We start from the raw sequence: 15,038 nt of genomic DNA on the forward strand, positions 1-15,038 counted from the left end.
GTGCCCGGCGCGCTTCACTATGTGCACATGCTTGCACCGAAAAGTGTCACAAGCGCCTGGCGACCCGGCTGGAGCGGCGCGGCTACGACTAACTGTGTGTTGATGCAACGGGTTAAGAAATGATATGAGGATTCAACGAGCTTGTTACATAAGTTGTGATTCTATCGCTTCGTAACCCTGAAGGTGTGCTCATCCTAATCTGTGTTGGTTATTGTGGACATTTGGTCATAGCGTCCCCACTCTCGAAACAGAGCTGTCATCTCAGCAAAGAGGTAAGATATATTCCATAAAAAATGATAAGGGGTACACTCTCGAGCTCTTTCAGCATTGAGTCCAATCAACATTGTTTATTTCGAGCAGTTGAGTTAACCCAGTATTTCAAGTCCAGACGTCCAAAATGGAAGGTGATAGGTGTAAATGTATAGATTAAATAAATCTCTTACATCATGTAAAGGCGTTGGTATGCGAACAGTAAGACTAGTCATGGACGGACCAAACGCCGATCGAAGAAGGTCATCACATTCATTCCATCCATCACTGCCGGTGCTCGAGGGAGATCGGCTAAACCATGCCATGGTGCTAGGTAGCTCCATTATCATACCCAGCATTTCCTGTATTGCCTAGTAAAGTCTCAGAAATTCCTACCAGACTGTTATAAACGATATTTCTTACAATAGTCGCTTGTTCAGCACTAAGTCACTGTAGATGTTCAGCTTGGTCAAAACACTGCAGGTCTGTGGTCAAAATCAACAGCCTACACCTTTAAGAGAAATAGGACAGAAAAAGTGTGTGGGTATGTGATGTAATACTTTACCTTCTTTTACCCCTCTCAACCTACTTTACATTTTTTGACTGGATGATACTTTGTCTTGTACTGTCCACATATTTCTATATGTATTTCATTACTCTCTTTAAAAAAAAAATCGAGTTAAAATATTCTCTCTTAAAGGAGTGAATACAAAAAAAGAGTGAATTTAGAGTGAAATTGGAGTGAATTTTTAGTGAAAATGTTAATTTTCACTCATTTTGGAGTGACCTCAGGGATCACTCGAAGATTTTGGAGTGATCCCTGAGGTCACTCTAAATCGAGTGAAAATGAACATTTTCACTCAAAATTCACTCTTTTTTGTATTCACTCCTTTAAGAGCAAATATTTTCACTCGATTTTTTCTAGAGAGTATAGGTGCCTTTTATTAGATTTATGTTGAAATGGTTACAAGTGATTGTTATATCATCTGTTAATTTTATTCTCTGTCACATTTAATCAATGTAACTTTTCATATTTCATCAATGCAAGAGCCTTACATGAAAACCTGTGTAAAATGGTGCATTTCTGATTTGTGAATCTGTAAATGTTTAAAACATGTAACAGTTGAAAAAGGAGAAATTTATGCAATATCTGTAGTTTAAGTTAATAGGGCCTACTTCTTCCAATGTCCCCAACTAACAGAAACTTGCATGTAATGAAGCTATCATGATGATGTGATATGGAAGAGGAGTAAGGCTTTTAATTCACAATGTCAGTTGCTCAAATGCATCATAAGGTGTGTTTTCCATGCCAATGAAATCAAACTATTATTGTGTACTTACTTAGTCTCCCAGATTCAACTGTGATGTGTTTTTGCAGGTGTAGACTATAAGCTGACAAACTGAAAAGTTTTGAAAACATTCCAGGAGGATGGAACCAGAAACCTTGATTTTTTCCCCTATTCATGCTGGATAGTAAATATTCCAAGAGGTTCTTGATGAATGGATACAAATTTCATACTTCTTGGAGCAGAAAAGGAATCGGTATGTCAAATGTTTGCAGTCTGATCAGTGGGTAAAGTCTGTTTTTATGTCAGAAATGGGAATATAAAGCATGTGATTACTGCCATGGAAGAAAACAAGCTGTGCAATCTAGCCTGATTTTATGATTCTGAGTCTCTTTATGGAATCCTTTTCTTCTTTCCAGAGCAAACAGGTGTACAATGGCCAGCAAGCAGGCACTGCTACTATGGGTTTGCTTCCTCTTTGGAGTCAGCCAAGCATTGCAAGTAAGTAAATGGTGCTATCAGAGGAATCAAAGGACCTCACTCGCCTTTCATCCATCCCGCTAGTTTTCAAAGTCAGGAGCCATGTCAGACTGGGCTGTGCATAATCAAAAGTCATTGGAGTATTCATTGATATATTTTGTTCAGATTTCCAGTGAGTGTCAAGATGAAGTGACTGAAGCAAAGTTCAGAGAGTCGGTGCTTGATTGGAAAAAAAGAAGAAGGCATGACTGCAGTTGTATACATAGTGTTAGATATACAAATGATGCACAGGATAGAGTGCGTTAGTGAAGGTGCGGCGCACTCGAGAGTATTGACAATGGTGCAATATGCACGAGGCGCAGCCGAGTGCACTAACGCCACGAAATAATCCTGTGCATCATTTGTTTTATAAAATGGGTCGAAAACTAACAGCATTTTTCACGTACCTTTGTGGGTCAATACCAGTTAGCTACATGTAACACTCACTCAAGAGTCAAGATGTCCGAAGATGTTCGTCCCAAACATTTACGCATGTCGCACTCGGAAATCCCGCACATTAAAGTATTGTACGTATAAGAGTATACGTACGCCAAGAGTACGTACACCACATGTTATGCACAAGAAAGGCCGGCCGGCAGCCCGAACTAACGGTAGTTTGTTTACAGGATTGACAGCGCGTATAGTAGCGCGCGACGCACTTGTAACAACTGATTGAGTGGGCACTGCTAATGTAAACATTGTGACGTCGGGCCGTGCATGTTAGTGAGAAATTAATGCACACACACGTGACTCATTTCAGCGCTTCCAATTGGCTACATTCTTGAACCCATTTTATAACGTGATATCAAATACAACAGTTGAGTCTTCAGTAGAGTCATATATTTGTTTGTCGACCTAGGCCTACATGTAACTTACGTGTCATATTTGTGGATTTAAGGAAGATTCATGTCTCTATGCTGTCGGTAGCCTGTTTGTCGAAGGAACAAAGATTATAGCCATTATCAGACTGCTTTTGTTGTCGAGCCCATTTTTGAAGGGTAATGAGGCAATTTAACATGCTGTGCGATAAATTGTAAAATTGCCCAGCATTTTTATGCCGAATAAGCTTTCAAAGAGTTTTCATTGTAAATTATGCTCTAAATGATTGAATTAAACTGATGAAATTCCCCTGTATTGTATGCTTAAAAAGGTATATTCATGCAATGTAATGCTTGTCAGGAGATGAATCTTTTTCCTTGATATTTAGGCTTTCAAACTGGGTCACTGTAAACAAGCATTGAAATCATTTTGTCATTTATGCCTGTGAGGAATTATGTTATAGAATGAAGTGTTTCTTTGGACGAACAGCAGGATTAGATTAATGTATAAGGTTAACTATACGAGCATGTTATCATCTTAAAGATTTGCTGCTCAGACATAAGATTTTTTGTTTTTGTTTTTGCAAATGTGTTGCAGACACACCTTTCTTGTTAACTATTAATGTACCAATTTACAGACTTGATATAAAGGCTTCTAAGTCATTGTCTCAGAGTGATGATATATATATTCATATCTGAAAAATATAGATAGTCTGAAAGGTCTTAAGTGAAATGAAAATATAAGAAGGCCTACCCGGTATGATATTGACAGAAATGATATGACTTGTAGTGTTGTGATTGTACAAAAAAAAGAGAGAAGAAATGAATTCTGGTATGAACTTATATGTACTTGAAACCGCCCTCCCTTTCTCATTTGAGGGACTCAACCTGGGAAATCTGTTGGGAAAATCTGGTACACATTGCTCTTTGTCACACATCAGGAATAGATAGTCTCCACATAATTTTAAATCATTGTCCAATGAAGCCAGTAAAATGATAGTGAAACAAAACTGATAACACTAATGGTTGTGGGGATAAGTGAAATGATAGTGAAACAAAAGTGATTACGCTGATGGTTGTGGGGATAAGTATAATGACATCGAACTAAAAAGACTTGGGCTTCTCGGGCTCAAACTTGGTGTACTGATTTCAACATCTCATCTGCAGATGATATGTTGTTTCTTTTTATCATAAAAATAAAACTGCATGGTTATACAGAAAATATAAACTTCATTTCATGAAGGTTTCATACAGGAAAGGCATATTTCTAAGGAGTTAATTTCTGTTTCAACAGAAATTTGTTCACCTTTGACGTAGAGTCATTGACATCATAACATGCATAAAGATTTGCATTTTTTGTTTCATTAATGCCAGTATATTGTATTTATTTTGTTCCTGCTGCTTTTACTGCAGTTACTTCATTAAACAAATATTCTTCAAGCTCTTCTAATTTTAACTCTTCAAAGAGTATGTAATGAAGGTGTAAATGTCTATCTATGTGGGTGTTTGTAAGGAGCCATCATTAAAGAAGGTTGGAGATTCCTGTAATCTTTGTGTGGCTTGAGAGGCAAACATCACAGAATGAACCCACAAAATGTGTGTTTGTATGCAATTGAGACGAGTAAATTGACCCTGAATTTATTTGAGCAATGTGATTAATCTCTCTCTGCCTACAGGAGTTGTATGATATGACACATTCCTGCTTCTATAAGAATTCTCTCAGGTCACAGAGTTCTGCTTCAGATATATGTACAATAAACACACCAGAAAAAAAAAATCTAGGGCTGAAGCAGATACTTTTTAAATAGACAAGTGATGTTATTCACTACATTTAGTAATTCAACCGCAATGCGTCTTTAGGTGCATGGGTAACTTGTTCAAACTGCAATGTATAAGGAAGTCCTGTCAAAAGCTTTATCATACTAAATGTAGCGCATCAATCTCTGTAATTCAACCAGGCTCTTTTATTATACCGTCTCCAAATCCTGCATTGTGGGTAAAGCCAATAGCAATTTGATCTTGGCTCAGTGGTTTTGTGCAAGTATTGAATTATTATGTGGAAGAATGAACTGTTTCATCTTTCAAGTATCTATCTAATTAACCTCGGGGTTGGAGAGATTTTTAGCACAAAGAGCTACTGAAAGGATGGGCCAAAGGTGTGGTGGCTTGGAAAGAAGTAAAATGCTCTGTGAGATCAGGGAGGTGGACGACTCCCTGGTGAGATGTGGACTGAGATCCTAGGCCTGTATGCTAAGTTGGGTTTAGTGAGACAATGCATTCAGAGAACTGAAACACCATATCTTACCATTGTGCATCATTCACTTGATATCGATTTCTTAAGTTTAACACTGAATATAATTTGGTGTTTTGGACATTTCTTGTGCTTGTCAATTGAAGAAAACTTAAAGAAAAATATTGAGAATTTCCTCATATTCATTCCTTCCATAAAAGTATTGATTAAAGTGCATCTTGAAATGTGACTACGTGAAGAGTGAATGTTACATTGGACGGAGCAAAGACGACATAGATTTCAGAGCTTCTGAGTTGGATGTGCATATTTGGATACTAACTTCCCACTGATGGTGTCTATTATTAAGTTCTGCCATAAATTTTGATTTTTGAAACTGAAAGTTGGATACATTGTGTGCAAGTGCCTGATTTAAACCACATTTAGACTGGACTTACAGCATAGAATGCAAAACAGGGCTCAGGGGTTCAAACACATTCTTGTTGCCTGCCTAAACCATATACACAAAGTTACTGTGACACGGGATTGCCAGCAAAAACTTAAGGACTGTCAACTTGATCTGTCTGAAACTTGCAAATCAAATCACTTATCAGGATACATTACCTATGAAAAATACCAGAAATAACCTGCAATTCACACTTTCAGTGACAAAATCTATCTTCATGTTATTGTTATAGTATCTGTGTATTGATTTAAATTGTGTATGTAATATAATTATTTCCAATATGATCATCCAACCATTCCTTGCAAAATATGGCCAGTATAGAGCACTAAGTGTATTTAAAGGACAAGTTCACCTTCATAGACAGGTAGATTGAGTGAATGCAGCAATATTAGTAGGACACATCAGTGAAAGTTTGAGGAAAATCGGACAATCCGTTTAAAAGTTATGAAGTTTCTGCTTCTCACTGCTGGATGAGAAGACTACTGCACCTTGTGATGTCACATGTGTACAACAATATAAAGAAAAGATAAAGAAAATTCAAGTTATTTTTACATTTCTCGCATAATAAAAGAACACTTGACTTCCCTCTTTCAGAAGGCAAGGGGAATAATATTACCCTTAACATACGTCAGTGACGAGTCAGGGAAATTGGCACTTTTATCAAAAAGTAAATTTTTTTGAAATTCTGTTTTTATTAGGTGATCCGAGTATCCTCTCGGATCACCTTCTGTATCTGTACTGAATCTTTCTTCTTTCTTTGTTTCTTTCTTTATTTCTCCTCAAAAGTTGTGCAGAGGTTAGCTCAGAAAGTGCATTGCCTCTCAATGTCAAACTTATACCATATATGTATCATGTTGCAAAGACGACAGCACAAGTAAAATCATAGTGATCAGTCGACCGTGACGTCACTATGACGTCATTATATGAAAACACATTTTCATGCATATCTCATTAATGGAATGGAATATTTCAATGAAATTTACGTCACATATATTTCAAGTCAAGTGAATTCTACTCATATTCTCAAAATTCATTTTTATCTCAAAACGCGCGCGTACGCGCGCGTTGAAATATTTGTATGCTCAAATCGAGCTCAAAATTTTTTTGCACACGTTTCAGACCATTTGGAGCATTTTTTGAAAAATTGAAAAAATTGGACGGACGCGTACGCGCGCGCACATATTCGCACGCACAGCTAATATGAAATAGAAATTTTCAGTTTTTTCACACGGATCAGATGTCCGAAATGTCAATGAATATTTCTACCAAGTTTCAAGTCGATCCGATTCAATATGACGTCATATGGGCCCGTCAAAGTTGAAATTCCGCGCGCGCGTCAATGGCGCTAAACAGTGCAACTATGCCAAAAAAACGCCAATTTTAAACCCGATTTTACTCGTCAGGATGGACGGTGACCCCCTATTTTCTTTACCTATTCTGAAAGCTGATGAGTTTTACATGTCATTTCATGGGTTGGCAATGCTGGAAAAATGATTAAAAGATATCAAATTTCTTAATAAAGTAAAAAAAGTAAATTTTCAAAATGACGTCATCAAATTTCAAGTTTACTCGAGCGTATCTCACTTATCCTTGGCCAATTTTCATCTAAATTTCAATATGTTGTAGCTTATGAAATGCTCTTTCATTAATGTAATTACATATTTTTGATTAGATGACGACATCACCTCGAAAAAATGGATTGAAGGTAACCTTGTCAAATTTGACCAGTTTACGTGTAATCTCTATGGGAGTGCAATTTTTATGGAAATGAAAATTGACATGACTATCTTTATCGAGCACTAGCTCACTTATGCTTCGGTGAATTTCTCTAAGATTTTAATATGTTGTAGCTGAGACGTAGGGCTATCGTAAGTGTGCCCTTTGTTTTTTCATACGTTGTCGGGATCACGTATAAAACTTGGTTGAAATTACAGCTTATCTTCGATGTATTGTAATATTTCTTTCTTTTTACAACTTTATGTGCAATAACTCAAGAAAAACATACCCTATCACCACCATATTTTGCACATGTTTAGTTCATGTCACGAACATTATTTCATAAAATAACAACTACTTAATCAGCCGCCATCTTGGGTATGTAAATTAGGGTCAAAGGTCGTAGATGTTTCATCCTGTATCTTGGTGAATACATGTCCTATCTTTCCCATATTTTGCACACGTAAAGACCATGTTACAGGAATCATTTCATAAAATAACTACTTTTTACTCAGATGCCATCTTGTCTGTGCAAAGTGGGGTCAAAGGTCATATGTACTTCTTTTTCTATCTTCGCTATGACGTATTATCTCTATGGGAGGGAATTTTTTAGATGTGAAAATTGACATGACTCTCTTTATCGAGCACTATTTTACTTATGCTTCGGTGAATTTCTCTCAGATTTTAATATGTTGTAGCTGAGACTTTGCACTATCATGACTCAAATCATTGATTAAAAAAAATCGGATCACCTTAATTTGTCAGTGATGACAAATTACAATCTCTAGTTTTCCTTATATCGTTGTACGCATGTGACATCATACTTTGTAGTAGTCTGCTCATCCAACAGTAACTGTGCAGATACTCTAAAAAATCATAACTTTTGAATGGATTGCCCGATTTTCCCCAAACTTTCACTGATGTGTTCTACTAATATTGCTGCATTCGCTCAATCCACATGTATATGAAGGTGGACTTGTCCTTTAATACTGGTAAAATAGCCTGACCAGACGCCATGTGATGGACACTTGTGTACTTAGACAGGACTGTGTATAGTTGTAAGACCAACACATGAATATGTATGAAAATGAATTTAGTAAAAAGGCAAAGCAGTCCTATGCTAAGAATGTATTAATATGGAAACAAATACCTTGGAAGGAAAGCACATGGTGGACTAGCAGTTTTACTGTTGATGTAACCATCATATATTACATAGAAATAGAAAGCTATTGAAAGTTATAATGCAATGAGAAGAGACATAGAGTATGACTTTGTGCAGATAATAGAGAGGGTGAAGGGATTCAAGAGTTTGTGAGACAGAAACCGTATCTCCTGGATGGAGTTAAAAGTGTCATTCATTCTAACAATAACAGACCTTCTGCATCTGTGTAAGCAGGACTCTCACTCTCTGATCTGTTTACTTTTGCCTTCATGACTGCACACATACCAGTCTTCACCTGGCAGGTAATGTCCCCTTGTCTGGAACATAAGTGAGAAATCAGTGTTGTAATAGTCTACTGATCAATCCCTTACAGGGAGTGGGCTTGGCAGGACAAATTGATCCTTTGTGTGAAGACCAAGAAGTCTGAATGTTTTCTGACATTAAAGGGGCTGTACAGTACTGGTTGAGGTGGGGATTCATGTTTTTTACATTCTTAAGTGAGATAATGAGAAACCTCTTTTGAAATATGAAAGAGCATGTAATTTTAAGAAGGATTCAACATTTATTTGATGAAAATCGGTTTTCAAATAGCGGAGATATCCCAAAAAGTGATAATAATAAAAGACTACATGCCACAACTTTATTAGGATCTCTTTGTTTCACCTTATTTTTGGATATTTCGGCTACTTCAAAACTGATTTTCATCAAATAAACTTTTGATATCCCTTAGAATTGCATGCTCATTGACATCTCATAGAGTGATTTCTGAATATCTCGCAAAATGTCAAGAGCTAAATTCTCACTTCAACCAGAACTGTACACACCCTTTAAACTGTGAAATGACTGCACTGACTCATTTGCACAACAAGCACCCAGGTAAAGGTGAAAGAGGTGGGTTTTGATGCGATTGTTTTACATCAAACAAGGGTCTCACTTCTCTCTGTTAGATTCAATTTAAATCAGATTTCTATATCACAAAATTCTTTCAAATGAAATGCATCAATCACACACACAAAAATAATGTAATTCCCAATTGACAGACCAAAAAGTAAACAAAAGTTTCTTATGTTTGCTCAAGTGATGTTATAGTTTAATGTTGATGCAATGCATAACAATGAATGGTCTGCATATTCTTTCCAATATGCTAATAAATAAATAAATCTCCAAGTCCAATCCAAGTTGCAGTCACATAGCTTTAGGAAAGGAGAAAGCCTTGTGGGAAATAGCACATGCCTGACGTCCACGTGGACTTACTGTGCCCAACTGCTGCTTAATCAAATACTTCCCATGTACAATGCCACAAAAAGAGTAATACTCTTGAAATTCTACAATGAAGCAAGCCATGCGTAGTTCCTGCCACCCTTGCACTAGTTTTGCAAGGGGGAGTTATTTACAATCATGCATGAGAGAGAATGGACAATTGGTCACTCCCTATTAGTGCCGCGGGATAACAGTAGTCTGCACCTCAAGAAACAATAGGCCTACCTTGAATGTATTTGATACAGACTAAATCTCATTGATAGGCTTAACTGTACCAAACATGAAAGGTTTCAGTGTTACAAGAGTAAGAATATGTCACTGTCGTCAGAAAACTTGGGTGCTTTTCACTGGTTTGCCACATGAATATTTCTGTTAAGTCATCTATGACCAACATTGTCAGCCTTTTCATTCATACTTACAGGATTCCTTAGAGTATCATGTATGAAATGTAATTCTGATAGGATTCAGAAACTCAAACCCTAGGCATGATTTAAACTGGAGATTGTCCCACCTGGACCCCGAGCAAAGGGGACTCTGATCTAGTGGACATGGGAACAACATTATATTATGTGCGTAGCACACATCACAAGTGTGAAATGGTATATTCATTGCAGCCGGAGTCTAAAAACTCTGGGATTATAGATAGTCTCTAGTACAGGTACTGTCTTCAGGCTTGGCGATACGGTGCAATTAACTCACCAAAAGCATATGACCTCGAAGCCTCATTTGAATAAAGTAGACAGCTTGTGTACGCAAAACCGCTGGGAAGTGTTGCAGGACAATCGCAATATCTCACCTCAGAAGCCATCAAATGATTAAATCTATACAGCAAATTGAAATAGAAACTATTCTCTAACTCGCAATGTTAGTTATTTTGACTTTCATTGAGGATAAGCCTGTGAAAATAACGTTGAAACTTAGCTTCCAAAACAGAAAATTTGGTCTCAAAACAAGTGTTATTTTTTCACATTTTCCCTCATTGCTCCAAACTGAAACTTCGGTATATGACTTATGGTAGTCGGGCTATATCCATACTGTGTTCCAAATATCTTTTCTGTATTATTTGGCGTATGGACATGTCCAGAAAAAAATCGAGATCACTGTCACTTGTGACCCACGTAAAATCCATAGCGTAGTGAAGCAGTACGCAGTCCGATGTATCGGTTTTCGTGCTGCGTGAAACAGTGGAAGCACATTGCAGGATTCCTCTCTTACCCACTCACCACCCTGTGGACCAAAAACCAAACCCTGTCGCGTTGCGCCAAACCTGACACTGCTGATTGGCTAAGCGCGCACTGACCAGTAGAGAACGCATGCGCAGGAGGATGATCTAGCTGTGGTAGAGCAGTGGCAACACTGAAAAGGCTACCCTGGATAAATAAGACCTTATTATTATTATTATTATTATTATTATTATTATTATTATTATTATTATTATTATTATTATTATCTAGTTGCGCATGTCCAGTATTTTCTCTTAAATTTGGTTGTCTTTTTGCTCGTATTTTCACCTATCTACTACTGTATACACCGAATATTTCACAAGGCTTTTATTTTTCTGAATTTCGCGAGTCAGGTGCTATTCCTGAAATTAAAGACACTCGAAAATATTGACTCTGATCCAAATGTGAATGTGATGTACGCGTGTACACTTTTCCGTTCAGTACAGGACTCCACAATCGCGAATTCAACCACTCGCGGAATCGTCGGGAATTCCTGATTCGTGAAAATTTAGACTCTCGAAATGTATGGCGTATACAGTAATTGCACAAACACGAAACTTCGCAGGTAGTGAGTCTGGTGTATACAGACTAGCAATATGTTAAGCAAATGCATATTCATGCAGGCGCAGACTTATGTCCAGAAAAAATTGTAACCCTTTCCCACGGTCGACTCAAACAGAAAAACACATACATCTCAGAAGACACGTCAGCATTTTCGCCAAAAATCATATGAAGGACGATATATCCATATATGTGAAGTTTCAAGGGATTTGTGGTAAATCGAGATACGTGGAGGTGAACTTTCGAGATTTTTTGTCCTTCCCTCCGCACAGAAGGTTGATGACCGTTATGAATTCAAAAGCTTTGGCCTCTTATCAGTGAGTTAATTGACGCACACTGTATCGCCAGGGCTGTCTTAGCCTTATGTTTGGACACTATGACAAAACTAAAGATGGGATGGAGAAAGTGACATTTTAGGCAGGGAGGGGGAGGGGGGTCAGAAGACTGTAGAGCACAGTAGAACAAGGACATGAAGAAAATTCAACACAATCTCAGTTTACCAGCATAATGAAAGAGCACTGACTAGACCTACCTATTTCAGAAGGCAGGAGGAATCCATCAGGAACAGTTTCTGTGGAATATATACCTTTCGAACACACATACACAAAATTGTGGAATTCTGTATATTTCTTTACATCGTTCTGATAAAGAAATTCAATCCCTGTGTTCACATATGTGGATTCTGTTTTTGATAAAGCTCAGTGTATGTTTCCTTTTAATCAAATGATTATGGTTTGTGATTACAAATAAGCAGTGGAAATGATACATTAAAAGTTTGTTTCCTTTAAAATTTGTGTAGGCCTACATAAGCTGCATTCATGCTTAGGAAGTCGTTCCTTATTGTCTGAGCACTGTATTAAGAATGAGTATGTGTGTGTGTGTGTATGGGGAGGGGGTTAGGTATAACGCATTCATCATGTAATGAATATCACTCCGAATTCACATGTTGTGCGGTTACTGACCCACATCAACCTACTTTCTGGACAGCTATAATTCTAGTGTGTGTTTGGGCACAGCAGGAGTGTCTGTAATGAGAAACCAAATTTATCTCCTGGCAACCAATCCTCTCAGAGTGCTATGCTTTCAGAGATTTGTAAAAATCTGCTAATATTTTAAAGGATCCCTGCCGAGTTGATCCTGGATGATAGAACAAACTTACTACTGAATATACATTTGATTATTATCTTGTTTTAAAAAACTTTTCATTTTAAAGTTTATTTTCACTGAAACACAGGCTTGAACTGAGATATGTAGAGAGTCTATCCCTTTTCTGGCGTGCATGTTTTAAATGTAAGAATATATCACAGGAGTCAATAAAGAAAGCTAAGGGATGAGATTAGGCATGAGGATTGGGTGAGGATGGGAATAGGGGAATGTGGTCGGAAAGATAATAAATATTCTAGCACTATGGGCATTGGCAATTTAGAGTGAAACAAATGGGATGTGGATTGGGTGGAAAGGTGTTTTTGAGTACAGTAGGAAGGTCATCATGATAAGAGTGGGATTGAGGTATGGGATGAGGATGGAATTTATGAGGAGATATTTTCTAAAATAAAATCATCAAATAATGCAAACCCATCTGAATTTATATTTTTAAGCCTCCGCCTCCTGCCTGTCCGTCCGTAATGAATTTTGTGGACAGCGTAACTAAAAAACCTTTTGAGGTATCATAATGGAACTTGGCATGTATGTGTATGAGGGGGTGAAGTTGTGCCTATCAACTTTTGGGTGCACATGCTCAATGTCAAAGGTCAAAAGGTCAAGGTCAAATGCTCAAAATTTCACTATTTCCCCCATATCTATGCAATGCCTGAAGATATTTTCTTGAAACTTGGTGTTTACATGTATTACCTAATTAAGATTATCTGGTTAAAGTTTGGGGTCATAAGGTCAAAGGTCAAAAGGTCGAGTAAAAATGTTAAAATTTCACTTTTTCTCCATATCTTGGAAATAGTTCAAGGTGTCTTCATGGAACATAGTATATAAACATGTACTGACTGGCAGTGATTATCTAGGGAATTTTGGGTTCACAGGGTCAAAGGTCAAGGGAAACTCTTCAAACTTTTACTATTTCTCTCATATTTATGCAATGCCTGCAGGATTTTTTTCCTTTAAACTTGGTTTATGCATGTATAACCCAATAGAAATTCTGTGGGAAAGTATTTTTTTCCCCAAAAGGTCAAAGGTCAAAGATCAAGTGAAAGTGCTGAACTTTACTTCTTCCTCCATATCTCGGCAGTGGCTCAAGTTATCTTGAAACTTAGTACATATTTATGCGTGCTCTGCCTTACAGTGATTCTCTTATGAATTTTAGGGTCATAGGGTCAAAGGTCAAAGGTCAAAGGCCAGATGAAATTGGTAACAATTTACTATTCAATACAAAAATTGCACTTTTTCTCCGTACCTTGAAAATTACTCAATGCAGAAACTTATGAAAGGGTCAAAGTCAAGTAAAAGTCCTAAAATCCCCAAATACATGCTCTCCCATTCATCCAGTTAAACCTACAAGGTCAAGGAAAGTGAACAGTTAACACATTTGTGGTAAACCTGTCATTTTAATATTTTGCCAATTATGTGAAAATGTAATCGCCCATTGTCCACATGAACTATAGACCTATTAGGAGAATCATGCATTATGGTGGAGGCATACCAGTCGCCTTAGCGACATTTCTAGTTCATTTTTGTAATCAGGACATTTGCAATGGTTGGTTGTGGTTGCTGCAGAATCCATCTTTAGTTAAAATTGATTAGTTTAAAGGAGTACTTTAATCAAACGACAATTAGGATCATCTTACTTTTCACTTACAGCAGGGAAGATGATTGTATGTCACCCATTACTTGACAGATATCTATACACCATTATGATTTGTTTCAAATGATAGCATTTTTAGGACCTTAATGTTACAGTTCCTGGAAGTAGATCCTATGTAAAGTATTGTATGGGATGAAAAATACTATAGTTTCTTTATTCTGAACTGATAAATTAATGAAACTACAGCAGCCTATATCTTTCTGATAAAAACTTTTCTATCCATCATAGTGTCTTTATAAATATTCTCTGACCCCAGGTTGAGTGCTGTAGAGGAAATCTGGTGTGTCAATCTAATATTTCCTATGATTGAGAAAGAAACACATGTGTTAAAGGGGCGTGGTTAGCTGGAGAGGGAAGGAGTGGGTGAAATCATCCACAGGGTCAAACAAAGGTCAGACATTTGTCAACTGTCAACCTGACTTTTTCTAGGCATTCTGGAATTAATTTTGTGTGTAAAAATTTCATACAAATGTATTTCATATGTTGCGAATGGTAACTGAATTGATGTATATGGTAGCAAAGTAGATACTGAAGTCAGTTTTTTTTTCTATAGTTGCTTAGACAAGTTTCTCTACAAAGGCTCCTCCAATTTTTGTGTTTTCTCTTGTAAATCTGTGGCAATAAAATGAAACCAAAGCATGAATTACAATGTGGATTGAGTAAAAGCTGCTATATAAGTAGAACACATAGGTGAAAGTTTGAGGAAAATCAGACAGTTGAATAAAAAGTGATGTATTTT

At 37.1% G+C, this 15,038-nt stretch overlaps 1 protein-coding gene across 1 annotated transcript in view; it reads left to right on the forward strand.

Moving 5' to 3' along the window:
• LOC139740712 (uncharacterized) overlaps positions 1-15,038 on the forward strand; it is a 141,798-nt gene continuing 126,760 nt past the window's right edge. The window contains exons 1-2 of the mRNA XM_071651278.1: positions 1-272; positions 1,955-2,036. Of these exons, the coding sequence (XP_071507379.1) occupies positions 1,971-2,036 (66 nt within the window). The 5' untranslated portion in view covers positions 1-272; positions 1,955-1,970. The remainder of the gene's footprint in view (positions 273-1,954; positions 2,037-15,038) is intronic.

The sequence above is a fragment of the Diadema antillarum genome, unplaced genomic scaffold (assembly GCF_040938485.1).
Source record: "Diadema antillarum isolate AM-2024a unplaced genomic scaffold, OU_Dant_1.0 seq00000876_RagTag, whole genome shotgun sequence".
Classification (NCBI taxonomy): Eukaryota; Metazoa; Echinodermata; class Echinoidea; order Diadematoida; family Diadematidae; genus Diadema; species Diadema antillarum.